An 18331-nucleotide genomic window follows, 5' to 3' on the forward strand; every position below is an offset into this window, starting at 1 on the left:
CAAATTTATGACAAAATAGTCGGCTTGTGCTCTACAACTTAAACTACTCAGAGACTGTAAATAACTGGTTATATTTGGATGATCAAATCTTGGGAAATAGTTGATAAAGTGAATTGATCTTTTTGTTCTAAAATCTGCATTGAAATCCTCAATTGATCTGACTGATGCCGATCTTCTGCTTGCTGCAATTAACCATCAATTACGAAACAAGTTTGGTTACAGTTCAATGCCCAAAAAATGACTTTCTGCATTAAAACAGAAATCAGCACTAAACAACATCTCTTGGAAAGAATCTGACTGATTTGGGAAATAGAAATACTAACAATAGAGTACAGTGGGCTCTTTATAGAGAACCAATATTAACCCTGAGCAGGAACTTGGCAGAGACCAAGGAAAGTAAAAAATATCACTGACTTCAGCAGTCACATATCCAGATAATTTTATATGTCCTTTATCTCAAGTCAGCTCCATACCCCTAGGCTCTCATAATTCACAAACAGGAAGTATTTTCGAAGGTTCTCCTGTTTCAAACGAGAAAGAGAGAGCCTAAACCTTCCATATGGGTCTTCTCCTGAACTCAAGACAAGTTACACAACATTTTACAAAGAACATGTTTGGGCCTCTTCTATCTTTGATTTCTCTTCATATAAAATTTACCTGGCTTTTCTTTTATTAGAAGAATACCCAACCTCATCAACTAGCTAAACCGAAAGAAAACAGCAACATTACCTTCAGGATACTAATTGATGTAGGCATAGGCAGAGGTGAAGTGGGTATTTAAAAATTCCCCTTAAAATTTGAATGATTTCTAAAAGATTCTTAAAAACTTTTAAAAAGAACATAATTTAGATCACTTGTAAGAACACAGGAACACAGATGTTCTTTCTTGGCTAGATAGTTTTAGTCATCCAGGAAATCATCCAGCAAAAAATCAACTTTGTTTGCATGCCTAACTATTCAGCAGCCTCTTGTCGTAATGGAAGTAATTTACAAACCAGTAGCACTTAACTGTTGTTTGGTCTTCTTGCTTTAGAGATAGTTTTATCAGGGAAAAAAAACTATTTATATTTTGGTTGTTTTATTTGGATTGCTAGATTAATAGAATAAATATTTTCATTTGCGTCTTACTATGAAATCCCTTGAAAACAGACCTTTTGAAATAGTTTGGCTTAATCTGGTAAACTGGTGTTCTAGCACATGTTAAAAGAAGCACCTGCATGACCAATCTTGCTTTTGTTCTGCAGGCACCAATTTGATCCTAGTGCTTTTTTCCCCAAAATATTAACTTTTACTACTCAGTCTAACTAATTTTAACAATGGCTTCCCACAAGTTGGTTATTGTGTAACCATTAGCAATAATTCAAAATATGAAATATATCTTTATAGGTTATTTTAAACTAATTCTATTTCATTTTATGAAATGCAGTATCATTTTGGTTAAGTACCTCTGAAAAAGATTGATATCCCTCATTCCAATGCCCAAACAAGTTCCGCATTTAACTTTCTGGAACTTTTGACTCTTATTTAGAATAAGAAGGTTCAAATTGAAATATTTATCATTGCAGAGGAGCAAACACCAGAAGTATGGTTAAATTAAGCTTGACTGATAGCTAGCTAGCCCCGCCTATCAACTCAACACCAATATTGGTTAGCCCTGAACCTTCATAATTCCAATGCTTTGTAAGAAACGAACGTAGAAATTTTATTTTGTATAGTTAAGGAAAATTATTTCCCATTCAACAAATAATAACGTGACTAACAGATTTAGGTACTAGAAAGTAGACGTCAAAGCATCCAAATACTATACTATCAATTTTTAAAATAAAACACCATATGCTTCATGCACACCGCAGTCTGGTTTTCATCAATAGATTTCACTCCAGCAGACTATACAATAAAGACACTGCACTAAAATAGCAGTTACTGCAAAAGTGACCAACTATTGTCGATGAACACTGCACACCAAGGTTAATGAACCACTGAGATTTTACTCTGTCTTAACATCAAAATTGTGATGTATTTCGTTGAGGTGGAAAGAAAGGCATTTCTGTAAATTAGGCTGCACCCAGCAATAACAATATGAGTGAAGTTACAGTTGTCTAGATGATGCGTTTCTATGGAGCAGGTTAATCAAAGTTAAATCATCTGTGAAATAGCTGTATTTTGTTAACTTGGGTGTATTTGTATCCTTCCAAGCATACAAGGCATTTGACTCATGTTTTATTTCCTACATACAAAGACACAATCATCCACATTTTTGAAGCATTAAATTATTTGAATCAAAAAATAAATTAGAATTCAAATATGCCTTTCAGATGATGGTGAGAATTCCTAATAGGAAAAAAGCTTGCCCCTTTGATGGTAAATTGTGGGCGCATCTGTCCGTTTGTTGTTTAGAAGAACGTTAAAGAAGGATCGTTAAAGAAAGAAAGATGCGTCCTCATCAACATATCTCTTTCAAACAACATTACTAAATCAGCTGGCTGTCCATCTCAATGTTGTTTACCATGCTGCAAATTAGTTTTAAAATTATATCACCTTGCTCTAGATTCCTCTCTTCCACAGAAAGTAGCATCTTTCCATCTACTAATTACTTATAAAATCCTTAAAATAAAATCAAACACTCCTGGGCCTTCTCCCTTCCAGGAAATACAAGCCTAACTTAGATCATCTCTCACCAAAATCTCTATTACTTGTGTGTTGCTAACATTCTTGCTAATCTCTGCAACATGCAATGTTGATATCTCTTGATAGTGAAATGAGGGGAAATCTCATAGAAACCTATAAAAATGTAACAGGGCTAGATAAGGTGAATGCAGAAAGGATGTTCCCAATGAACAGGGAATCCAGAACGAGGTGTCACAGTTTAAGTTTAAAGACTCTGCCTTTTAGGACTCATCACAGAGTTCTTCACAATTGGTGAGATGGTGGAATTTTCGGCACTGAATATAGGGCTAACCAATGTTGGTGTTGAATTGATAGGTGCAGAGCAAGCTGTTATTGAAGCTAACCCTACTTTTAGTGTTTGCTCCTCTGCAATGATAAATATTTCAATTTGAACCTTCTTATTCTAAATAGACAATAGGTGCTGGAGTAGGCCATTCGGCCCTTCGAGCCAGCACCACCATTCATTATGATCATGGCTGATCATCCACAATCAGTATCCTGTTCCTGCCTTATCCCCATAACCCTTGATTCCACTGTCTTTAAGAGCTCTGTCTATCTCTTTCTTGAAAGCATTAAGAGAGTTGGCCTCCACTGCCTTCTGGGGCAGAGCACTCCATATATCCAACACTCTCTGGGTGAAGAAGTTTTTCTTCAACTCTGTTCTAAATGGCCTACTCCTTATTTTTAAACTGTGTCCTCTGGTCCTGGACTCACCCATCAGCGGAAACATGCTTTCTGCCTCCAGTGTCTAATCCCTTAATAATCTTATACGTCTCAATCAGATCCCCTCTCATCCTTCTAAACTCAAGAGAATACAAGCCCAGTCGCTCCAATCTTTCAACGTATGATAGTCCCGCCATTCCGGGAATTGACCTTGTGAACCTACGCTGCAATCCCTCAATAGCAAGAATGTCCTTCCTCAAATTGAGAGACAAAAACTGCACACAATACTCCAGGTGCGGTCTCACCAGGGCCCTGTACAGCTGCAGAAGGACCTCTTTGCTCCTATACTCAATTCCTCTTGTGATGAAGGCCAGCATGCTATTAGCTTTCTTCACTACCTGATGTACCTGCATGCTTGCTTTCATTGACTGATGTACAAGAACACCTAGATTTCATTGTGCTTCCCCTTTACCTAACTTGACTCCATTGAGATAGTATTCTGCCTTCCTGTTCTTGCCACCAAAGTGGATAACCACACATTTGTCCACATTAAACTGCATCTGCCATGCATCCGTCCACTCACCTAGCCTGTCCAAGTCATCCTCTATTCTAATAACATCCTCCTCACATTTCACACTGCCACCCAACTTTGTGTCATCAGCAAATTTTCTAATATTACTTCTAATGCCTTCATCTATATCATTAATATATATCGTAAACAGCTGCGGTCCCAGCACCGAACCTTGTGGTACCCCACTGGTCACTGCCTGCCATTCCGAAAGGGACCCGTTTATCACTATTCTTTGTTTCCTGTCAGCCAGCCAATTTTCAATCCAACTCAGTATTTTGCCCCCAATACCACGTGCCCTAATTTTGTTCACCAATCTCCTATGCAGCACTTTATCAAAAGCTTTCTGAAAGTCCAGGTACACTACATCCACTGGCTCTCCCTTATCCATCTTCATAGATACATCCTCAAAAAATTCCAGAAGATTAGTCAAGCACAATTTCCCCTTCGTAAATCCATGCTGACTCTGACCTATTCTGTTACTGCTATCCAAATGAATCATAATTTCATCTTTTATAATTGAATCCAGCATCTTTCCCACCACTGACATCAGGCTGTAATTTCCTGTTTTCTCTCTCCCTCCTTTCCTGAAAAGTGGGACAACATTTGCCACCCTCCAATCCGCAGGGACTGATCCTGAATCTATAGAACCTTGGAAAATAATTACCAACGCGTCCACAATTTCTAGAGCCACCTTCTTAAGTACCCTGGGATGAAGACCATCAAGTCCCGGGGACGTATCTGCCTTCAGACCTAACAGTCTATCCAACACCATTTCCTGCCTAATATAAATACCCTTCAGTTCGTCCATTACCCTAGGTCCTTCAGCCACTATTGCATCTGGGAGATTGCTTGTGTCTTCCCTAGTGAAGGCAGATCCAAAGTACCTATTCAACTCATCTGCCATTTCCTTGTTCCCCATAATAAATTCACCCGTTTCTGACTTCAAGGGCCCAATTTTAGTCGTAACCATTTTTTTTCTTTTCACATACCTAAAAAAGCTTTTACTATCCTCCTTTATATTTTTGGCCAGTTTTCCTTCATAGCTCATTTTTTCTCTGTGTATTGCATTTTTAGTTATCCGCTGATGCTCTTTAAAACCTTCCCAGTCCTCCGGCTTCCCGTTCATCTTTGCTATGTTATACTTCTCTTTTATTTTTATACAGTCATTAACTTCCCTCGTCAGCCACGGCTGCCCCCGCCTCCCCTTAGGATCTTTCTTCCTCTTTGGTATGAACTGATCCTGCACCTTCTGCATTATATCCAGAAATACCTGCCATTGTTGTTCCACTGCCATCCCTGTTAGGGTACTGTACCACTGAACTTTGGCCAGCTCCTCCCTCATAGCTCCATAGTTCCCTTTATTCAACTGCAATACTGACACTTCTGATTCTCCCTTCTCCCTCTCAAACTGCAGATTAAAACTTATCATATTATGGTCACTACCTCCTAATGGCTCCTTTACTTTGAGGTCCCTGATCAAATCCGGTTCATTGCACAACACCAGATCCAGAATTGCCTCCTCCCTGTTAGGCTCCAGTACAAGCTGTTCTAAGAATCCATCTCGGTGGCACTCTACAAACTCCCTTTCTTGGGGTCCAGTACCATCCTGATTCTCTCAGTCTACCCGCATGTTGGAATCTCCCATAACAACTGTAGTGATACCTCTGTGACAGGCCAATTTCAACTCTTGATTCAACCTGCACCCTATCTTCTGACTACTGTTTGGGGGCCTGTAGATGACTCCCATTAGGGTCTTTCTACCCTTAGAATTTCTCAGCTCTATCCATACTGACTCTACATCTCCTGACTCTCTGTCCCCCCTCGCAAGGGACCGAATATCATTTCTCACCAACAGGGCTACCCCATCTCCTCTGCCCACCAGTCTGTCCTTTCGATAGCACGTACAGCCTTGAATATTCATTTCCCAGGTCCTGTCCACTTGAAGCCACGTCTCAGTTATCCCCACAACGTCATACTTGCCAACTTCCAACTGAGCCTCAAGCTCATCCACCTTATTTCTTATGCTCCATGCATTCATATATAATATTTTTAATTTGTTTCTCCCCTCACCCTTCCTATCAATCCCTATTTCACTTGGCCATACTGTACAATCCCTTCTTTAGTTTTCTGCTCTGTTGATTCTGTTGTCCTTCTTAACCTCTCTTATTCTCACTTTCCCTTTAACTTCATTCTTAAATTTCCAGTTTCGCCCCCTCCCCCCCATTACTTAGTTTAAACACACCTGTGTTGCAGCGGCAAACCTGCCTGCCAGAAAGCTGGTCCCCCGATTATTAAGATGCAAACCGTCCCTCCTGTACAATTTATTCTTACCCCAAAACATACCCCAGTGATCCAAGAATTTAAATCCTTGCTTCCGACACCAGTCCCTCAGCCACACCTTCAGGTCCATTATCTCTCTGTTCCTGCCCTCTCCAGTCTGGGGAACTGGAAGCAAACCAGAGATAACCACCCTGAAAGTCCTGCTTTTCAGCCTTCTTCTAAGTTCTCTGAAGTCCCACTGTAGAATGCTCCTCCTTTTGTTCCCGACGTCATTAGTGCCAACATGCACCACCACCTCTGGGTCTTCACCTTCACCCTCGAGGATTCTCTGCACTCTATTAGTGACGTCCTGGATCCTGGCACCAGGAAGGCAACACACCATCCTTAAATCTCGCCTGTTGCCGCAGAAACCCCTGTCATTCCCTCTCACAATGGAGTCCCCTATTACCACAGCTCTCCGTGATGTCTGACTTCTCGGCTCTGCCTCGACAGCAATTTTTGACTTGCAGACCTGTCCACCTCTTGGGCTGGCAGTGTTGTCTGTCTCGGCAGTTTCCAAGACAGTCAGCCTGTTTACAATAGGTGCTTCCCCTGGGGTCACTTGTACTTCATTCATGTCTTCCTTTGTCATCGACATCCCCCTTCTCTCTTCAGGTATCCTTGGCGTAGTGACCTTGCTGAAGGCCATGTCCAGAAAATTCACATTCTCTCGGATGAGCCTGAGGTCTTCTAGTTCTTTCTTCAGTGCTGCAACAACCTTCTTCAGAAGCTGAATGTGTACACACTTACCACAGCTATAGGAGCCAGAAACATCATCAGTGTCCCTGACCTCCCACATCATGCATGCAGCACACTGAATCAGCTTGGCAGTCATGTCTTCATCCTGTTCAACAGTGGCGTAATCTCCTCACTGAGCTCTTCACCAAAAACTTGCACTTTACTCACCAGGCACTTCCTCAACCGTTTTCTATTCCAGTGGTCAATATCCATTAGGAACAATATCCAACTATCCCTTAAGGTACTTTCATGCAACTGCTTATTTCAAAGATTTCAAAGCAAAAATTAGGACTGGTTTTGTAGGATCAAGCCCACAACTTCCAATTTAAAGGACATTCTGTCATCTCTGCACCACTGGATCAATCAAAAATATAGGGATTATAGGAACATATTAATATATAATTATCAAAATATCTGTTAATACTTAAATAGCTAATTGATACAATTTTAATTTATATTTAAAATATATACCTTTTTAAAGGATAGTTCCATCCCTGAGTAAATATCAGTGACATAACAATGGACTATATTTTCTGAATAGTGGTAGTCTCACACGAATTGCCACTCTGTTCCTTTCTTTTTAGGGAAGAGCTCTGCAGTTCTGACAGGAAATTCTAATCAGAACTCCTTCAGAAATGCAGCACCATATTTTCATTGATGGACCGGCATTGTGTAGAGCAACCGGGGAGAGTAAACTACACCCGATTTTTCACAGCAGTTAGTTGCTGTATTCTGTCATTTAAAGGTCCAGCATCACAGACAGACACTCTGACTGTTTGTATGAAAGAGTAAGTATGTAAGGATGAGAAGAGGGTGTCAGGAGGATAGAGAGTAAGGTGACAGGTAGGTAAAGCATCAGGTGATTACATGTAATATGCCAGGCGGATAAAGCCTTCGGTCCAGCCTCAGCAGAAGAGGGGACTGTCAAATCAAGGTCTGAAGGTTTTAGGGATCTGGAGGAGACATAGTTGGGAAGTGAGATACATTGGGAAATCAAGTGAATAATTATTCAAGGGTTAGACAAAGTACTAAAAAGTCTAGGCGCATCTGTAAAAACACTGTCAGAACTGAAAAGGGTGGTATTTTTGCTGATGATTTGTGGGGTGGGGGGGTGGTAGTGGTCAGGTGAATAGAGTACATGGAGACGGGGCCCAATAACATACAGAAAGGCAGGGGTGGGGGATGGGAGGAAGGAGGAAAGGAGGGAGGAAGCAAGGAAGGAGGAAAGGATGAGAAAAAAAGATGGCGAGAGAAAGTTAGGGACACAGGAGTTGGCGGAGGAAAAGAAAGAGAGACAGCGCGTGAGAGAAAGACAGTACTCTAGATAAGCCAAAGGAGTGTCAAATGCTGGTTAGGGTGCTGAGAAGTGTGAATGGTAGAAAACAGGTTGGTTGTGCTGGAAGCAACACATACATAGGGCTGTGGGGAAAGGGAGCGAAGAAGAGGTTGTTCACTTTCTGAAATTGTAAAACTCAGAGGTAAAACTCTTACTGGTTTAGATCTTCCATCCACACTAGTACCTTGAAATGTCAAATGTAGCAACGTATTGAAACTAACTGAAAACCAGAAGAACTGCAGATGCTGTAAATCAGGAACAAAGGCAGAAGTTGCCTGGAAAAGCTCAGCGGGTCTGGCAGCATCTGTGAAGAAAAAAGTTAGAGTTAACATTTTGGGTCCGGTGACCCTTCCTCAGAACTGCATTGGAACTGACTGTTCCTTTAATGGTATAATATTCACAGATTGCTGGTTTACACAGTACAAAATGGATAAGGAAGTATTTACTCACAATACATATGCAATGTATAAAAGTATTAAAAAATTGACAAAATGCTTATTTGCACTCCCTGCAAATACAACCTATTCCTATAAAATGGTATTTTAGCCTTTATACTACGCGACATTGAGCAACAAGATGAACTTGCTGTGAAAAACACGTTTGGACAAATTCTGTATTTTTTTTTACATTTAACATTTATTCATACAATTTACACCAGCAATTAAATAGCCCCATTAGAATTTGTTTGTTCAAAAATATTACTTCACAAATCTACAACACTATACAGAAAAAGGTACTTAATTATTTTTTGTACTTCTCCACTAACACATACATATTTAAGTCAGCTTACCTTCAGTATTTTGTGCAATCACTGGAGTTTGTGTTTCCTTTGTGTATGTGACAATCTCTCGTGGAGGGAAGTCTACCTGGGTGATTTTTGCCATCTCCAGTTTAATGGCTCCTCGTCTGTCAGTAAACAATCAGTACAGGGACAGAGAGAATTACTGAAATTATAAAATAAGCAACTACATACGAAGCCAAGAGAAGTGCATATGAAAGGTATCAATTGATAAATATTTAAAGAAAGGATGTAATTACGTCATCAAATCCTGCAGACTAGCATGTCAGAAATACATGAATAACTGAAAAAGTGCAATAGATAGAATGAGTAAGCAATACCCAATATCAGCTTGAAGCTGTAGAACTGAAGGATCGGTATCCCAATGAAAGGTCCTAAGCGATTGACAAGTCAACCATGCAGCATTATCAAAAAAAGTTTAAATCAGTAATGTTAGTATTGATATACATTTAGTTCAGGCAATTCATTTTCCATAAATGTATTTAAACAACTGAGGACTATTTTTTAGTCTACTGTTTATTGTAACACTACCTGGTGTACAGGTGAAAAATATCATTGACATTTATTAAATCATGCTTGTACATTAGGAAGGATTCTTAAGTTAAAACAACACTTGTAGAAAAAATTCATCTAAGCTAAACATCAGACAAATACAGACAGTAAGATAACTTTAACGTATAAGCTTTAAACACCACACAATATTGAGAAAGATAATTAATAGCACGAAAAATAATACACAGCTAAAGAAACAAGGAATGAAGGAGGATTGAAGGAAAAGGTATTACAAAAGCCAAAGACAGATCATCTTAGAATAGATGAGGGGCAACTGTAATGGTGACCAGTTGAATGAAAGAAGCAGTGGTTAGTGTCCAGGTGGCTGCTAATTGTTTTTTCCAATTTTAAAGAAAATAATTTGTTTTTTGAAGTATGATAAAATAACAATCACTACAAACCTCTTCAATACTTAATTACCTGGTCTCAAATATATATTTCTTAATTAATCTTTCAGTTTTGAAATATCAGCTTACCAAGTGGCTATAAATTATGGCAAAATTAGAAACTTTATTTGGTGTCTGGGAAAGGAAGACAAGAGTCAAACAGTGGAAGATATTGCATGTGTACGAATATAAAAGGCAAGCACGACCTACTCACAAAAAGGAACATGGAGGCAAATGATTTCTCCAAGTTTCAATAATAGAACATTCATCAGTCACAAAGACCACCTCCAGCATTCATGTGATAGATTAAAAGCTGTTTACAGCTATAAATAAGCTCACCTTCAGGTCATCACAAGTCACAAAAAGTAGTCCAGTCACCTCCACTAAACCATCTGTGCACATTAGAATTAGGTCAGTGCAGGATTCCATTCTACACTGACTCTCTCTGTTTGTTCTGAAACTATTTATCTCAGCAGTTAGATGTTTAAAGGATGTTACAGCAGCATTATTTTAATTTGGAATGTGTAAATGGAATTCAATAGAAACTATCTGAAATGACGTATGTAATTCAATGGATTTTAATTTTGCAAACTGATGATTGAGCAAGACTTCAAGCTGTTCTAACTCTTACATAATACACATTCAAGTCAATATTGTTTAAGGAATTCTGAATTCAACGTAGCCTTTAATAATGGATAACAGGAAACAAAAATGTGCTATTTCACATCAATAGTAATAAACAGCATTAACTCCAATTTGGCAGCTGTCATTACCATTAAATCCTCCAGTGTCAGCTGTGGCTCAGATGGGAGCACTCTCACCTCTGAGTCAAAAGATTATACATTCAAATACTACTCGAATGATTTGAGCAACAAAATTAAAAAAAGGTAATGCCTCAGCGCACAACTGAAGAAATCCTGCACTTTCGAAGGAGTCCCAAAATCAAGGTTCTGTTTGATCTCTGGGAGGGGATCTCAGAGCACTATTTTAAGGAGAACACAGGAATTAAACTGGTAGCTGGACCTATAGTTACCCCTCAATCAATGCCACTAAGATGGACTGTTTATTACCATATTGCTGCTTGTGTAATGCTCAAATTAGCTGCCAAATTCTCCTCAATGCAACAGTGACTACATTTCACAAGTACATCACTACTGTAAAATACTTTGAACATTCGTCATTGAAGGAGCTATTTAAATGTAAGACTTTCTCCACTTGATGGGAGTAATTCAACAACTGTGACCAATATTAGCATTCAAAATTACAACCACATTGACAAATATAATCAAAAATTCCTGTACATATGATAGTCATCTCAGGCGGGGGTGGGGGGGAAGCAGGTAAAGTGGACAAATTGATTAGCTCTTTCAAGCAACTGGCAATGTCATTATGGGCAGACTCACTTCATCCTGTATTGTATGGTTTCAGTTCTCAGAATTAAGCACCTATTTAACGAATAATAACAATGTTTATCAATGTAATTAATATTATTCAACATAGATACTGCTGGCCACCACTTGAATGAAAACTACTTGAAGGACTCACTGGACTGTCTCAACACAGTAAATATCAGAAAATAAGGTGTGTCACAATACACACTTTTTTATAATAATTGCTCTCACCATCCTTTTTCCCAATGCTCATGCAAGCTAGTTTCTCTGGGTCCAGATCCAGAAAAACCTGCCCTGTTGAAATCTTTATGTCTGTCAGTTTCGATCACATATTTTTATTCTGCCTGGATGCAATATGAATTTCTTGATTGATAAATACTCAGTTTTGTGTTTTTGGGCTCTAGAATTCACACAATTGATTAAGCATCTGGTTCTGTTTCAGAGACAAACAGTCACAGTTTTATTTTCTGGTAGCTCTTAAGTAACAATTGTTAAATCTCAAATTTTGTTTTCTTTTTAATGCTTCATTCTCAAGATGTTAAAGAAAAACTGCTTTTACATCTAAATCAATATATGCCCATGCAATTATGTGCAGTTCCAGCCCAAATATCCACACATCCTAATGGAGTGCTTCCATTTAAAAAAAATGGTAACAGCATACTGAAAAACATAACATTTAATCAGGAACTAAGTTAACACACAAACCCACAGCTAAGAAGCATCTGTGCTGCTCTACTGGGATATAGAAAAACAACAGTTGCAAAGATGTGGCACTGATGCGATTAAAGGTTAACTACAGCTTCAGGTATTAGCAAAAAAATTCTGTTTTCACATCTCTGTCGTGGTTCTTTCCACCATTTTTAAAGTTATACTACATGCTATGCCCATGGGACAAAATTTTTCCATTAAACTACGTAACCACACAATAGTTCTCACTGAAAACAAGATGTAAGTAACGTTAGGCTTTGAATGATTTTACTACTACTTACCAATTCAAAATATTTTTGGAATGGCTCCTATTGGTCATTTCAATTTTTTTTATGCTGTTCAGAAGCTGAGAAATTGTCCAAGTCCTATGTGTTGTCCAAGTCCTATGTGTATCTCTATGTATATTTATATTTACAATTAGACAAAACCCAGCAAAAAGGATCAAATGGAGCTTTACTTTTGAGGATGTGAAATTGCTCTACTGTTATCACAAATTAGCATTATTGTAATTAGTTTATGCTTGCAACATAAAATTAATTACATCGTCTTAATAAAATATTATTGAGGACAAATAATAGTAGAGAAAGTTTCAGATAGGTTTATAGTAATTTACAATCAAACAGCTTCCAAACTATGTAACATTTTTGCACAAACACTTAAAAAAAAGTTGGTACTTTTTCAAAGTTGCAGACTCAGTAAGAGAATACCATTGCAAGGTGTGAAGAATTTTGACTGTCTATTGATGATTTAACACAAAACTTTTACAGTAAATTTCCATATTGGCTGGACTAAAGAAGTAACTACGTAGTTTAATAATACACAAATCCTCCACATGCTTCTGAAGGAAAGCTTTGCTCAATTGATTCTGGACGAAATCATGTACATAACACACGTGCAATATTTTATGATGGCACTGCCAAAATATAATGTTGCATTGTGGTCTATTTTGGATGTTCGTAACAGTGAAATCTAAATAACAATGCACACAAACGTCAGGACAATTCCACGTGGCAGCCTTACTAATAACATAACTCAAAATTTTGATTTGAGATTTCGAGGAATCAACTCTGGCCTGAATGGAATGGTCTTTAACCTGCACCTTAGACTTTTGATAAGCAACAGGGAGCAATAAAGAATGCAGCCAACCATTTATCTGGTTATTAGCTATCAGTTAGCCGTGGAGTTCTGAACCATAAGAAAGGAATAACTTAGCAAGCTCAAGCTTCCAAAATTGCATCCTTAAGGCAGTATTTATAACATTATGCAAATATACATGGTGAAAAATTTACCACTGATGGCAACTTGACAAATGCTTGAGAAGTTTTAAAAGAAAGGTTGGGCTCAAAAAAGAGGCAGCAAGTAGTAGTTATTGGATGGCTTTTTCCAAGAGCACAGTGGACTGAATGGTCTTCTAAGCTGCATCAATCCACAATTCCAAGGTGTGGAACTCTGCTCTTAACAGCAATTGTATTGCTAACCAACCTGTGGAGGCGAATGTTGAGGTTCAGGTTTCACTTTCTTATTATCACACATCTCTCCGACATGGAAGTGGGATCCTGTACACAATTTCAGTAGATCCGTAGTTTGTAAGATCAGTCGGGCTCCACAAGAAACAGGCTTTTCTGTAATTCTGTTTTAACGTACTTGTGAGATCAGGGAAATGAGATAATGAATACGTAAAGGTGCCTTTTATTCTCGTTAAGGTAGGCACAAGTTAGAAGCTTCAAAAACGTGAACACTGGGCACCCCAAACCATAAATATTTCTTGTGACTCATTAGCCCGTCGGGACAAGTTTACTGCATTATCACTGCCAGTGAATGTTGAGCAAAAAGTACTCAGTTGCAATTCAAGGACCACTGGATGAATTAAAACTCTACTCTGTTAAACAGAACATAAGTTCAATTATGTTAACATAGCCGAAAATTGTAGCTTTTGAAGTACATCATCGTGCATTCAGCCTGCACAAAGTTCTAAAAATGTTTTGGGGGGAAACTTACCACCTGCATTCCAAATAGTTCATACACCTGCACTATGCAAGTGGGAACCTCATTTTGACAGTCATATTGATTACCATTATCACGTACGAAAGCAGCAATATCATTTTGTAGAGGCAAAATGCTGGAAACAATGGATCTCAGATCTCTGGCCAAGACATGAACTACCAATTTTAATACAAAATCAGAAATGGTCAGCTGGTAACACAGAATCTTTCAAGAAAAACAAAGCTAACATTTTGTGTCAATGTACCTCTCATCAGGGTAATGTGAAACTGCCTACATCTGAAATTTAGTTAGGAAAGTGATCATTTGTGAAAAAGCCTGTAGCCTAATTTTTTTTACAGCACAGTACAGGCCCTTCAGCTAACTACTAACTATCATGTTATTCCCCATTTGGTAAATTTTCACTCCTGACAAAGTATATGAAGAAGGAGTCAAAGTTGCTACTAGGTTTCATAGAATCATTGAATCGTTACAAACATAATGGGAGGTATTTGGTCTGTCAGGTTTGTGCCAGTGTTCTGAAGGAACAATACAGCTAATACCACTCCACTGCCTCTTCCCTGTAGCCTTACAACTTGTTCTTTCCAGATGATGATCCAATTCCATTTTGAAAGCCTCATCTGACCCTGCCTTTACCACCCAGTCAGTGCTAGTGTTAATTAGCCTGGTTGTCAAATGCATTATTAGTTGCTTTCTCAATCCTTCCTGCCACTTTAAAAAATGATGTACATACACACACACACACACACACACACACACGAAGGCCCCTCTGCTTCTGCACCTCTTTTAGAATTGCACCTTTATTTTGTTCCGCCTCCCTGCTTGCTTATCAAAATTAATCACTTCACAGTCTTCTACAATAAATTTCAACAGCCACTTGTCCAACCATTCTACCATTCTGTTTATGTCCTTTTGATGTTCAACAGTAGGTTCCTCAGGGTTCACAATATTTCTAGGTTTTGTATCATCCACAAATTTTGATATTCTGCCTAGTACATCACAGTCTAAGTCATTAATATATAATAGGAAGAGAAAGCTTCCTATTTTCAACCTTGGGCAAGTCCAGCATAAATCTTCAGTTTGAAAAATAGCTTTTTAAAAATTTATTCAGGAGATATGGCTTTGATGGCTAGGCTAACATTTATTGCCCATCCCTATTTTGCGTTGAGAAGGTGATGGTGAACTGACTACTCAAACCACTGCTGTCCATTTAGTGTAAGTACATCAACAATGCAGCTGGGGATCGAGTTCAAGGACTTTAAACCAGCAACAATCAAGTAATGATTATATATTTCCAAGTCGGGGGGGAGTGGCATGGATTAGAATTTTCAGGCAGCAAGGTTCCTATCCATCTCCTAACCTTGTCCTTCTAGATGGAAGTGGTCATGCTGCTATCTAAGGAGACGTTGAATTTCTCCAGTGCTTTTGCATATGGTACATACTGCTACCACTGCGTGTCAGTAGTGGGGAGACTGAACGTTTCTTTGTGGATGTGGTGCTAGTCAAGTAGGCTACTTTGTCCTGCAGAGAATCTGATTTTTGAGTACTGCTGAAATTGCTCTCATCCAGATAACTGGGGAGTATTCCATCACACTGCGAAGTCTGTATTCATGTTGCTACTGTCCTCCTTATCCCATGAGTTCTAACTTTGCTCACAAGTCTGTTCTCCAAAACTACTTCAAATATTGTTGGAAGACAATGTATACCACAGCAACAACATTATCCATGTTAACTGTCTTGGTTACCTCAGAAGATTTAAGCAAGTTGGTGAGCTACAATTTTCCTTTGACAAATCAATGCTGGCTTTGCTTACTTAACCTACATTTACCCAAATGACTTTTAATTTTGACCTAAATTGTCATTTCTAGAAACTACCCCAACACTTAGGTTAAATTGAATGATTTACAGTCGCTGGACTTAACTTTATACCTTTTTTTGAATAAGGCTGTAACATCTGTAATTTTCCAGTCCTCTGGCACCACCGCTACAGCTGAGGAACTTTACAGTCCATGCTAATGTCCATGCAACCTCGATTCTCATCTCTTTCAACAGCCTTGAATTCAATTTATCTAGGCCCTGCGTTTGATCAACTTTTATGCCCAGACAGCCAATCAATAATTTATCACCAAATCTAAATACTTTAAGTGTCAGAGCTACCTCCTACTTCAAGGTAACACCTTATTTCTTGATAAAGAAAAGGCAAAGTATTCATTTAATATCTCAGCCATTCCTGCCATCTTCATATATAAATTGCTTTCATGGCCTTCTTACTGCATATTAACTATTCATATACCTATAGAAGACTTTTGGATTTCATTTTATATTATTCTTTTACTTCTATACACACTTACAGAATTACTACTATGGAGGTGGGTTTGCTTATTAGTTTCCTACCTAGCTCAATAAATTCTGACTGCAGGACATTTCATTTTCTACCTACCTCATTGATGAATCATGACAGCTGGCTGTGCACCCTACCACCACGGGATGCTCTACAAACATCCAGTGACATTCTTCACCCTGGCACCAGGAAGGTGGCATACCATCCAAAACTATGTCTGTACTAGTCTTCCCCATGGCCACTGTACAGTAGAATCAGCCCTAGTGTCATGGATTTAGACATACCTGCACTCCTCAAATAAACCAACACTTCCAATGATATTCAGAATTGATTGATAGTTGAATAGCTAGATGTTCTCAGGGCAACTACATTACTTGTCTATTTCCTTTTGACTGTCAGGTGGTCATCCATTTATTCACTTCCTGCAGACTGTTAAGTTACACAATGGCCACATCTATAAACAGGCAACCAACAAAGCTTTTGACCTCATGGATGCACCCCAATGACGCCAGCGCTACTCAAGCAGAGGAACTGGCAGTTCAAGCTGTTGCAGCTGATGACACTTCACATACATATAGTTATCTACATCACCAGTACTTTTGCAGCATTCCCACATGGAACAGGATATACACTCCACGGAATCAGAGTTTCCCAGGCAGATCTCTCTTAGGTAATGAAACTTACTACTGAACAAGAGACTCACAAATGCTTCCTCTGTCACTTAAAAAGGGGGGTTAATTGAAATGCTTTACTTAACACTTAGCAAAACAAACAAAAAATTGCTTCCCAACTCCTTAGAATTACATCCTAACTTTGGAGAATAAGAAACAAAGCAACAATATTTATCAACTAATCAAAGCATGGGTTTCAAATGATGTCACAGTTTGATTCTTTTCTCTTCCTCAGTTCAGTGATCTGAGCTGCTCCACACTGCTTCACAGTCATCCTGTACAAGTACTGCAGCACCTGCTAATGAATCCAATAGTCTGTCTATTAACAATGGCCATAGTAACTTGTATTTCTGACCGAGACCACAGAGAAATATCTAACAGTTGCTGACTGTCTGTGCAAAATCAGAAGAATTCTACTTCTTCCCTTTGAAACATATTCATGACGCCAGGCGCCCAAACGTTGAGTGCTTCTTAACTGAAACCAGCCTTGAGCAAACTTTTCAAATCATTCAAGTGTTTATTAACTCACAAGCAATGGTGAAGTTCTGGACCAGGGTCCTGTGAATCTGCAATTTGCAAGATGGTGTTAATAACCTACTTTCCGTTCCACACCATAGATTTCTTTAAAATTCATTTGAGGTGTGGGCATCATTAGCTGGCTTTCATTAACTGGATATCCCTAACTGTCCTTGTGGTATAACTGATTGGTTTGCTAGGCTATTTCAGATGGCAACTGAGAGCCAACCACATTGCTGTGGGCCTGAAGTCACATGCAGGCTGGACCAGTTAAGGATGGCAGATTTTCTTCCTCAAAAGACATTAGTAAACTAGATGGTTTTTCCAAACAGTCGAGAATGGATTCATGGTCATTATATTTTTAATCCCAGATTTTTACTAAATTCAAATTCCACCATCCGCCATGGCAGGATTCAAACCGGAGGCCCAGGAAAATTAACCAACTTTCTGGTTAACAGTTTAGCGATAATATCACTAGGCCATTATGTCTTCTTGGATCTAATTTGATCAGAGTCGGAATTGTAAGAAAACTGCAGATGCAGAAACAAAAATTGCTGGAAAAACTCAGCAGGTCTGACAGCATCTGTGGAGAGAAAGCAAAATTAACCTTTTGGGTCTAGTGTTCATGTCCTAAAGTTGATGATGTCCTAAACATGATATTGAGTCCAAAGC

At 38.7% G+C, this 18331-nt stretch overlaps 1 protein-coding gene across 4 annotated transcripts in view; it reads right to left on the bottom strand.

Annotated features, from left to right (window-relative positions):
- LOC125454063 (cytoplasmic dynein 1 intermediate chain 2) overlaps positions 1 to 18331 on the bottom strand; it is a 78705-nt gene that overhangs the window by 31998 nt on the left and 28376 nt on the right. For 2 of the 4 annotated variants that reach the window (XM_048534344.1, XM_048534343.1), the window contains exons 5-6: positions 9414 to 9467; positions 9085 to 9200 (exon numbers count right to left, since the gene is read on the bottom strand). In XM_048534344.1, coding sequence (XP_048390301.1) covers positions 9085 to 9200; positions 9414 to 9467 — 170 coding nt within the window. The remainder of the gene's footprint in view (positions 1 to 9084; positions 9201 to 9413; positions 9468 to 18331) is intronic. The other 2 variants (XM_048534347.1, XM_048534346.1) reach the window with 1 other exon arrangement.

The sequence above is a fragment of the Stegostoma tigrinum genome, chromosome 7, assembly GCF_030684315.1.
Source record: "Stegostoma tigrinum isolate sSteTig4 chromosome 7, sSteTig4.hap1, whole genome shotgun sequence".
In the NCBI taxonomy this organism is placed as follows: Eukaryota; Metazoa; Chordata; class Chondrichthyes; order Orectolobiformes; family Stegostomatidae; genus Stegostoma; species Stegostoma tigrinum.